This window comes from Fringilla coelebs, assembly GCF_963513975.1.
Source record: "Fringilla coelebs genome assembly, contig: SCAFFOLD_30, whole genome shotgun sequence".
In the NCBI taxonomy this organism is placed as follows: domain Eukaryota; kingdom Metazoa; phylum Chordata; class Aves; order Passeriformes; family Fringillidae; genus Fringilla; species Fringilla coelebs.
Window position 1 is genome coordinate 5,153,918 of NW_028167448.1, and position 11,323 is coordinate 5,165,240.

The 11,323-nt window shown below is 52.1% G+C and overlaps 1 protein-coding gene across 1 annotated transcript; it reads left to right on the top strand.

The window, feature by feature from the left end:
• Nucleotides 1–5,052: 5,052 nt before the first annotated feature.
• Nucleotides 5,053–5,985, top strand: LOC311165872 (olfactory receptor 14A16-like; the record flags this gene model as incomplete). The annotated part of the gene is made up of 1 exon (XM_084227367.1): nucleotides 5,053–5,985. One exon carries the CDS (start codon nucleotides 5,053–5,055, stop codon nucleotides 5,983–5,985), a length of 933 nt encoding a protein of 310 aa, XP_084083493.1.
• Between the last annotated feature and the right edge of the window lie 5,338 nt (nucleotides 5,986–11,323).

The following is an 11,323-nucleotide window of genomic DNA, read 5'->3' on the forward strand; positions in this document are numbered from 1 at the left end:
AGGTCCCATAGTGTCACCATGGTGTCCTTGGGTCCACACTGCCATAATGGACCATGGATGCAGCAAGGATAACTGCTAATAAAGCCCAGGGTAGGAAAGCAAAAAGGGCCTTTGCATGGTATCCACAGATGTTTAATTCAGCTGTGCAGTGAGATGTTCATGGTCAGAAGGCAGGACTCCTGGGGGCAGTCCAGGTTTCTGTATCTCCAGAGGCAGGGGCTGATCAGTGCCATCGGGGCACTATAAGGATGGGGGCCAATGGGGGAATAGGGAGGGAGTGGCTGAGGGACACAGACAAGGGGAGGGAGCCAATGGGGTCAAACAGCTTTTCAGGGAAGCTTCTTGTGTCTCTCTAACCCAGGGAATGCCTCTCAGGGTCTCCACAGCTGCAGGATGACAAAATGGCCCCTTGGTTCTTTTGAGCTCCTCAGGATCACAGTGGCCCCTTGACTGCATGAGGCCCAGCTGTGTCACACAGGCCCCTTGCTTCCATTGGGCCCCACAGCATCACAATTGTCCCTGCTTAGTTCCATGAGGCCCCACATTGTCACAATGGACCTTTAGTTCCATGAATCCCACACTGTCCCATGAATCCTTAGTTCCATTGGGCCCTGGAGTGTCACAATGGACCTTTGGTTCCATGGTGCCACACGGTGCCACAAGTGCCCATTGGCCCAAGAGGGCCTCGCAGTGTTACAACGGTCCCTTGGTTCCATGGTGCCATACGGTGCCACAATTACCCTTTGGCCCAACAAAGCTTCATAGTGTCACAGTGGACTCCTTGGTTCCATGGGGACACAAAGTGCCACAATGCCTCAAAGTGTAAACATGGCCTCCATAGTTTCAGGAGGCCCTCCTGTGTCACAAAGGACCTGTGGTTCCATGATGCCCCATCATGTCACAATGGTCTCCTTGGTTCTGCACTATTAGAATCCCTCCTTGGTCCCTCAGAGCCCGACAGTGTCACTATTATGCCTGTGGTTCCATGAGGCCTTTCTTTAGCACAATGGTCTCCTTGGTTCCATGATGTCCCATAGCAGAGCAATGGTCTCCTTGTTTCCATGGTGCCAGAATGGCCCCTTTCTCCCATGGAGCCCCACAGTGTCACTGTGGTGCCCTTGATTCCACGACGCCCTGCAGAGTCACAATGGCCCCCTTGGTTCCAATGGGTTCTGAAGGGCCATAATGGTCTCCATGGTTCCTTGAGGCCCTGCAATCTCCCAATGCACCCTTGGTTCCAAGGGCCCCAGCAGTGTCACAAGGCTGCCTTAGTTCCATCAGGCCCTGCAGTGTCTCAGTGGCCCCTTGGCTCCATGAGGCAAAGCAGAACCAGAATGGCCCCTTGGTTCCATGGAGTACCACGGTGTCACCATGGTCCCATTGGTTCCACAGGGCCCCGCAGTGGAACAATGGACCTTTGGTTCCATGGGGTTCCTCAGTGTCTCAGTGGCCCCTTGGCTCCATGTGGCCCCGCTGTGTCACAGTGGCAGGTGGTTCCATGAGGCCCCACAGTGTCCAAATGGTCTCCTTGGTTCTGGGAAGCCCTACAGAGCCACAAGGGACCCTTGGTTCCAGGAGGCCTTGCTGGGTCACAATGGACTTTTGATGCCAGGAACTTTCACACTGTCAACAATGGTCTGAGCACTGCAGTGTCACCATGGATCCTTTGTTCCATGGGGTTCCAGAGCATACCATGATCCCCTTGATTCCAGAAGGTTCTGCAGTGTCCCAATGGACCACTGGTTCCATGCAGCCCCACACTGCCACAATGACCCCGAGGCTCCATGAGCTTCCACTGTCAGCAATGGTCTCCTTGGTTCCATGAAGCCTTGCTCTGATACAATGGACTTTTGGTTCCATGGGGTTCCACAGTGTCACAGCTGACTCCTTGGGTCTGTCAGCCTCTGCCGTCAGCAAATGTCCAAAATATCAGAGTAAGACTCCTTAACACTAATTTGGTGTTTAAGAGGGCATTATTTATTCAGGTCTGAGGTCCAACATGGAATAACTCCTATCCTTATGAGAACACAAGATTAATTCTACCAGTGTGTTGCTTATATACAGTCACTAAATGTGAATTACAATCTACCCCTTTTCATAAAACCCACCTCAAGTTCCCAGATTCACTCCTTGTTTTCTCTGTACCTGCACCCTTGAGCCAGATGTCTTCTTCTTCTCTTCCAACCATCCTTGCAGGGGAAGCAGCCCCTGCATGCCTTGTTCCTGTACTGAAAGTTCACAGGCAGGGTAAAAACTGGAATGAACCCTTTTGTTCTCAGCCCAAGGCTTTGTGTGGGCAGGCAGAGGCAGGCAGGAGGCAGAGCTGTCAGCAAAGGAAGGGGCCAGCCAGGTGGGGCAGCCGGGGGATGCCAACAGCCTGCAGGGACAGAGGCGCAGGGCAGGGACACCGTAGGACAGCCTGGGCTGCACAGGGCACAGGCATGTGCAGCAGCTGCAAGGCCCTGACAGAGCCAACTCCTGCAGCACTTTGGCCATGGCTGCTGGGCCTGGGCCTGAGGCAGGAGCAGGAGACAAGTGACCCTTGCAGGCCTGGGGCCTCATTGCCTCCTTGTCCCTGCTCAGCAGCCTTGCAGGGGCTGCCCCATGCTCCTGCCCTTGGCATTGCACATCCCCACATGCCAGTGCCCATCCTGGGAAGAGCCCTGAGCAAGGAGGGAGGGACAGGATCTGCCTGGCCAGGGGCTGGGGCTCAGGCCTTGGCCCTTTGCATTCCTGAAACACATCCAGCTTTGCTCAGCACCAGAGACACCTTTGTCCTGTTTGTCTCCAGCTGTCATCATTGCCTCCAGTGTTCTGCTCTACCTGGAATCTGGGGAGACTTTCTCAGTTGTTTCCCTCAGTGGGACCCATTAAAACTTCAAGAAACTTCAGTGTTTCAAATTAAAGTTTGAGTTCTTGAGAAGTTTTCTGAACACTCTCTCAGGGACTGAGACTGATGTAAACAATACAAAATCCCCAAGAGGCTCATTAAAGTTCTTGTGCTGTGTCTGTGCTGCTGAGCTGAGCCGATCTCCTGGCACAGAGGCAGCTCATGGCAAACCAAGAAAAGCTTCAAAAAGACATTTCTCCTGAGGAACAGCTCCGCTCCCAGCCCAGCAGGGCTGGGGCACTGCCTGCAGCCACCCAGAGCACAGCACAGAGGCACAGAGAGCTTCAATCAGTCAGGGCTAGGAAGATGCTGAAATGTGACTGGAGGACAATCACTGCCAGCCCTTGGCAGAGGAACCTCTGGCTGCAGGACAAGGAAGCTGCAGCTCCTGCAGTGATCTCCTAAAGCTGGAACATCCCACTGACAACAGGTTCTGTAAGTACAACTCAGAGTGTCTTCGGTGTAGAGGAGGACAAGCTGAGAGCTTCAGATAATTTCCAGAATATTTTAAAGGTAATGATTTTTAGAAAGACAAGGAAATTTCCTGAGATTGTTTCCAACTTCCTTCTCCTGTGCAATGGAAAGGATAAAATATTATATATTTACTAATTTTGACAAGTATCTGAGAGACCTGGATTGTAGCTTTAGGCACTCTGTAAGTCTACGGGAGTTTCCTGAAGTGGTTTTTAGCCACTCTTCTTCCCATGGACAGCACCAGCATCCCCTTTGCTGGACCCATCAGGCTCAGTCTGAGCTGTCCTTTCTCCCATCTGAAAACAGAACCTCCCCTCAGCCTGTGCCCTGCAAACAGGCAGGGTTCTGTTGGGCCAAGGAGAGTGCAGAGATTTGGGGTCTGTGAGTGCTGGCAGGGAGAGCTCAGGCACAGGGAAACACCTGCAGGAGGAAAATCTCTAGGAAGCAGAGAGAAGATCAGGGAATGAGAGGAAACAAAACCCTAAAATGCTGTGGCAGGGAGAGTTTAAAGATGTCCACAGGATCCCCTCCAGTGCAGCCCCTCCCTCTGAACAAGCCCCCTCCCTCCTGTCCCCCCAGCCAAGCCTCTGCCCTCAGGGTTGGGGCTCCAAGGTGTGCAGCCCCTCCTGTGCAGGCAGAGCTGCAGCAGAGCCGTGGGGCAGCTCTGCAGCCCCGAGCCCAGTTCCCTCTGCAGAGCACAAGGCTGGGAGCAGCTGCCTGGCCCTGGGGGCTCTGGCAGGGGGCACAGCTGGCTCAGGGTGACGCTGTCCCCGGTGCCCAGCTCTGGGCAATGCTGTCAGTGCAGCCAGGGAAGGAGCTGCATCTCCCTTAATCCAGTGCCATCACTGGGATACCTGGAAGTCTCCCTGAGATTTCCTTCCAAGCTTTGAGCTTCCCTTCAGGATATAAACCTGTCCTGTAGCATCTCTGTGTTATCTGAAAGCCCCAGGGTGAGACACAGAAGGTCTATGATGAGAAAATACTGTTGGGTTGGTGAAATGAGCCCCATGTCTCCCTGGGAACAAATGTGGGGCTGAGACCTTGAGAAGGGGATGGACATTTGGTGGACTGTGGGGATCCATCTGCTCTCAGCAGTGTGGGGATGGTTTGTAAAGGAAACATGGGAGGGTGATCATTCTCTCTCTGGGAAAGGTGAAAGCCCAGAGAATCCTGGAGCAGGACAGGGTGACAGACCTCTTCCCCTCACTCTCTACTCACCACCTTGCCTCAAAGAACTCACTGTTCTCCCTGAGGGCAGCAGAAATGCTGAGAGTTTCTGACATGCAAAAATAGTCAGCAGGGAGATGAAGAAAAGTTGTAAATAACCCTAATACATTTAAACAGACTTTACCATTCCTGTTCTCTGCCAGTGGGAGTGGAGATGCTGACAGGGCCTTCTGTATTAAGAGGGTTTCAAAGAGGAACCTTAGGACAGGTCCCTGTCCCCCTCTAAAGTCTGCTCAGCAAGGCTGAATTATAAAAACCCTGAACCTCAAGTACCACTCAGACTGCACCAACCAGGGCTACCCACTTGGAGCTGAAGGAAAATCTCCTAGAAAATCAAAAGGGTGTTGGAGTCTTAGAGGAGAAGGGACTGTGGGAAAAGGCTTTGAGTTTGCTGGAGGAAGTTTCTCCTAACCTATCACTGACTTTCCTCTATGAACAGCTCCCAAGACCAGGGACAGCAAATGTCCAACAGCAGCTCCATCAGCCACTTCCTCCTGCTGGCATTGGCAGACACACGGCAGCTTCAGCTTCTGCATTTCTGCCTCTTGCTGGCCATCTCCCTGGCTGCCCTCCTGGGCAATGGCCTCATCATCAGTGCTGTGGCCTGCAGCCAGCATCTGCACACCCCCATGTTTTTCTTTCTGCTCAACCTGGCCCTCAGCGACCTGGGCTCCATCTGCACCACTGTCCCCAAAGCCATGCACAATTCCCTCTGGGACACCAGGACCATCTCCTACTCAGGATGTGCTGCTCAGGTATTTCTGTTCGCCTTTTTCATTTCAGCAGAGGTTTCCTTCCTCACTGTCATGTGCTACGACCGCTATGTGTCCATCTGCAAACCCCTGCACTACGAGACCCTCCTGGGCAGCAGAGCTTGTGCCCACATGGCAACAGCTGCCTGGGCCAGTGCCTTTCTCAATGCTCTGCTGCACGCAGCCAATACATTTTCCCTGCCCCTGTGCCATGGCAATGCCCTGGGCCAGTTTTTCTGTGAAATCCCACACATTCTCAAGCTCTCCTGTTCCAACTCCTACCTCAGGAAACTTGGGCTTCTTGCTGTTAGTGTCGGTTTAGCTTTTGGCTGTTTTGTGGTCATGGTTTTCTCCTATGTGCAGATCTTCAGGGCTGTGCTGAGGATCGCCTCTGAGCAGGGACAGCACAAAGCCTTTTCCACCTGCCTCCCTCACCTGGCCGTTGTCTCCCTGTTTATCAGCACTGGCTTTTTTGCCTACCTGAAGCCCCCCTCCATCTCCTCTCCATCCCTGGATCTAGCAGTGTCATTTCTGTATTCGGTGGTGCCTCCAGCCCTGAACCCCCTCATCTACAGCCTGAGGAACCAGGAGCTCAAGGCTGCAGTGTGGAAACTGATGACTGGAAAAATTCAGAAGTATTAAACTGGTTGCCAATTTCTGCAAATCACTTGTAATAAAAGTAATCTTTGAAAGTTCTGTTGTTTTGGCTTTTTTTCCCTGTTCTTTCTTTTTTTAATATTCTCCTTAAGCCAAGGCTATTGTTTGTGCTCTGGAGCTGCAGCAGCAATGTCTGTGTGCAGAGCTGGGGGCAGATCAGTGCTGGCACAGCAGCTGTGCCCAGCAGCAGCAGCACTTGGTGTTGCCAGTGCTGCTCCCGTGGCCCTGCCCCGCTGCCCTGGTGGCCCTGGTGTTGCTGGAGGGCCTGAGTGCTCTCGGGACTGGGCACAGCCCTGGGGGTGGCAGTGCCGGGTCTGCAGCAGGGACAGGCCATGGGCACTGCTGGGGCAGTGCTGACGCCTCAGGCCAGGGCCTGGGGGCTCCAGACTCCTTGCCCAGGCTCTCTCAAGAACACACTCAGGCCAATGCTCAGCACAGAAAAGCCCCGTGAGCAGCCCCAGGGTGGCCATGGGCAGGCTGGTGGCAAAAACAGCATGGCTGGGGCTCTGCAAGGGCCCTGGGGGAGACGGGAAGGAGCAGCAGAGCAGGGGCTGATCCATCCCCAGTGTGCTGGAGAGCCCAGGGCTTTTGTATTGCACTAAATAGTTTATTTAGATGTTGTTGTGCACTGGGTACATTAGGTCATGTGGATGGTTTTTCCCCCTCCCCCCATCACATGGTCTCTCCCGCACACACGCCCCTGTTACACACACCTCGTGGTCTGTCCCATGGGTACCTATCCCCACCCCCTTCCCCTTGGGTATAAAACTCCATTGCAAGGGTGCCACACCCTCTTTTCTTCCTGGGTGGTCACCTTCACCAGAAGTGTCCTGTCCCAAGCCAATAAACAGGATACTCGTCCCCACGTGAAGAAGAGCGCTTCTTGTCTTCAACTTTTGTCTATGCAAGTCCGTGTGGGCTAGAGTCTGAGCTAGCCGGATTTGGACTCATATAAAGCCCAGAAACCCGTGGATTACTGCACAGGGCAGCGTCCCAGAACGTCCTCATGGAGCTACCAAAAACATCCCCCTTCTGCAGCCCTGGCCTCTCCTCCAGCTCACACAGGTGCCCCATCCTTGCAGGCACAGACACGGCAGACCTGGCTCAGCAGCCCCTGTTTGCATTGCACAGAGCAGGGGGGAGCACCCCCAGGCTGTTGGTGTGGGGACATGAACCTGAAAGAGCACAAATGCCATCAGCCCCTGGGGACAGCAAGGGCTGAGACACAGCAGGGAAATCACTCAGGTTTGTTGTGGCCTCTGCAGCCAGCCAGAAAGTTTGTTCCCATGAGCTGGGAGTTTCCTGTCCCACTGCAGATGCTGTTGCTCAGAGCCAGGGCTGCCAGGGAATTATGTGGCTTATGGTGCTAAGGACTTTGCTGAATTCCAGGTACACAACATCTACAGCCTTTCCTGCATCCACCCTGTGGGTCACCTGGTCATACAAGGAGTTCAGGTTGGTCAGGCAGGACCTAAACCCATGCAGCCTGGCTCTGATCCCTTGGCCATCCTGTGGGTGCCCTATGATGGCACTCAAGGTGATCTGTTCCATAACCTTGCCAGGCACCCAGGTCAGGCTGACAGGCCTGGAGTTCCCTAGATCCTCCTTCCAGCCCTTCTTGGGGATGGGCTCACAGTGGCACCTCCAGTCCCCTGGGACCTCCCTGCTGAGCCAGGAATGGTGGTAAATGATGGAGAGCAGCTTGGGGAGCTCATCCACCAGCTCCCTCATCCCCCTGCGATGGATCCCATCTGCTCCCAGAGACACCTGTGAGCATCTGAGTGGCTCAGCAGGTCCCCAGCTGCTTCCTCCTGGATTACAAGGTGGCTGTTGTGCTCCCTGTCCCCATCTACCAGCTCAGGAGAACACTTGTCCTGAGGACAACCTGCCCTAATGTTGAAAACTGGGGCAAAGAAGGGGTTAAGCAGCTCAGCTTTTCCTTATCTTACTCTATTCCCCACTGCCTCCAATAAAGAGTAGATGTTCTACTTATCCCTCCCTTTGCTATTAGATTTTTTAAAAACATTATTATTTTTCACAGAAGTGGCCAGGTTAAACTCTAATTCGCCTTTTACCACTCTACTTTTCATTCTGCACGACCTAACAACATCCTTAAATACTTCCTGAGATGCATGATCTTCTGTCCAATGGTGACGCACCCTCTTTTTTCCCTCAGTTGCCACAAAAGCTCCATGCCCAGCCAGGACAAACATTTTCCTCCCTGGCTCAACTTTAGCACAGAGGGACAGGGTGCTCCTCCCCCCTTAAGATTACTTCCTTGAAGTGTGTTCATCCTTCCTGGATCCGCTTGTTTTTAAGGGCTGTTTCCCTTAAAAAATCAGTACCTGATTTGGTACTCTCCAAATCTGCATCCTGAATAGGCCAAGGTCTGCCCTCCGTAATCCCAGGGTAGACAGTTTGTTGGTTAGGGTTAGGGTTAACAGAATGTTAGAAACTCTATTATTTTATGGTGACTGTGCCCCAGGCAGCCTCCGACCACCACATCTCCCACCAGCCCTTCTCTGTTTTTGAACAGCTGGAGACAGAGCTTTCCCTGGGAGTCGGAGTGATACCAAAAACTCGGCAAAATAATAAAACTCCATAATCCCAATGTAGCATGAAGATGCAACATTCTTTATTTGGCTGGATGCACAGGAGGATAGCTTCTCCCACAGCCATGCATGCTGAGTACAGGAAAGTTTCTGTTTATAGTCTGTCTTTTGCATACATATTCATTGATTGTCCTGGACTAAACACACATATGATAATCATTTCCCCAAAATCATTAACATATTTCCCCTCCCCTTTGCCTATGTATTCTCCTGTCCTGGGGGTCTCTTTGGTGGTCCCTGGTGCTCGTGACCCCAATGTTCCAGTTGGGCTGGCTGAGCTGGCAGGACACTGAGGCTGGTGAATTTCAGTTCCCCTTCTCACACAATGGGCATTGTGTGGTTTCCATAGGCCTGGGGTTTCTTTCAATGCAGAACTAGCAGTGAGTTAGCTCACCAGGAGTTGACAATTTATCATCTGGTAACATGAGGTCACAGAGTGGGCTATGGCATCACAAAGTGGGTTATGTGAGGTCATTGAGCAATTATGGCATCATAGGCTATCTCTGTGACATCACAGAGAGGGTTGTGATGTCACAGGGCAGAGGCCAGCCATCATAGAGCAGACTATGACATAACAGAGTGGGCTGTGACATCAGAGACCAGCTGTGGGACATTGGAGAATGCGCTGTAACATCATAGAGCAGCTAAAACATCACCGGGGGGCACAGGGCTCGCTCCACCATGCCTGCAGAGAGTGGCAGGCAGCAGCACGAGTTAAGAGTGTGGCTATTGTGTGGCTATCGTTGCTTCTATCATATCAAACAAGCAAAGTGTGTAGCATCTGCTCCTCATATCCAGCACCCTTCCTCTTGGTGTGGTGTCTCGTACATTGTCCAGGCTTCTAGGCTCTTTGGTCTGCCTACATTTCTTTCTGGCTCCCAGGTCTTCCTGGCTATAAAACTCATCCCGATTTTTAGGCTCTCGGTCCGCCTGGCTCAGTTGTCAGGCTCCTAGTCTGCCTGGCTCCACCACTTTACTGCTCTTAGGTCTGCAGTCATCTGACCAAATCACCTCAGGATCACCAGGTGTCCCAGCTGGGGGTACAACTGACACCAAAGAAGGCATCAAGCACTAGTCCTTTATTGTTCCTCAGCACAACCTTTTATACCCTTCACCTTACACGCATTGCACCTGTGTGCCCTCTGTACCCTTTTGTGGTTGGTCAGTACACCTCGGCACTCCATGTCTCATTACCTTTAATACTGTTCACCTGTCCTGCACAGTTGTAGCCCCTTAGGGATGAGGCTTGGCAAGGGCTCCACTCCCAATTACCACAAACTGTGTGCCTACAGTCACTGGGTTGGTCACTCTGCCCCAGCCCCCCCTCACAGTTTCCCCCCAGAAGTCCAAAGCTGTTCATGCCCAGCAGGGTCCCCTGTCCCCGGTATCCGCCTGGTCCACCTGGAGCTGCAGCCTCCCCCAAGGATGTTCCACAAATCAACCCCCAGAGCCTGACATGGGGACAAGGGGCTGGGCTGTGTGACCAGGATATCCAGGACGTGGATTATCCAGGTCACCATGGCCTGGTTTGGGGTCCCTATGGCATGAAAGATGTCTGGCAGCTGGAGCAGGGTTAGAGGAGGGCCTCCAAGGTGGGGCTGTGTGAGAAATGGATTTGTAGGAACATCTCAGGGCCTGACAGAAGGTCCACACCATACGCATCCATATGCAAATTTTGAGATAAAAAATGCCACGGAATAGGACAGATATTGTTTAGAGAGATATTGAGCTAGAAAAATGTTTCAGAGAATGACCTTGCAAAAAAGACTAGATACTTTGGAGAAATAGAACTATGAAAGATGCATTGTAGTGGGACCCATAAGGGGTAGTTTTAGATGATTGGCTTTAAGGCATCTACAGCATGGCCTGGCCAAAGCTGAGAGGCCAAGAAACCCTTACAATGTATTTTAATTAGGAAATAGCTGGCTTCTGATTGTGATGGCGTGAATTATAACATCTGTATATTGTCTCACATTTCTCATGAGGTTGAAAATGAAATTAAAGTTTTTAAAATGCCTCTTAGTTGCCCCATCTCTGGATCAGGAAAATGGTATTGTCCAGCAGCACTGGAGCCCTTTGGCTGTGAGCAGAGGCTGAGGGAGCTGGGCTTGTCCAGCCTGGAGCAGGGAAGGCTGAGGGGCTCCTCATCCCAGCCTGGCAGTGCCACCCAAGAGGGGGTGAAGAACACAGAGCCAAGCTCTTCACTGGGGAGCTGGGTGGGAGACAAAAGACAATGGGTGGAAGGGGTAAGGGGGAGATCAGCCAGGACAGGAGGAGATGAAATGAGTCAAGCTGGTTTCAGCATTTCCTCAACACCAAAAGCAGCCTGACCTCCCTTCTCCATCCACCATTGACAGCTTTGCAAACCAGGAACCGTTCAGGCTGTTTTATCCCCACTTCAGGATGAGCATCCTGATACAACAACTTCACTGTGTTTATATCTATCACAGAATCATCTTTCTCTAAAATTGGTTTTGTACAAAAATCCATTGTGGATGGTGGACATGTCTGATGTTGCTGGGATGTGTCACACCGCTGAGGGAAGAGTTTCAACATTTCTTCATTTGAATCATGTTTACAATTTTTATGTTGGCCATGAAGAGAAACTCTCTGTACCTCTGAGTCCCACCAGTTTCTGACCCCCAAAGGACACAAACCTGATGAGTTCTGGTTTCCACTTAAGTGGTGGCACTTGCACCTCCCTCCATCCC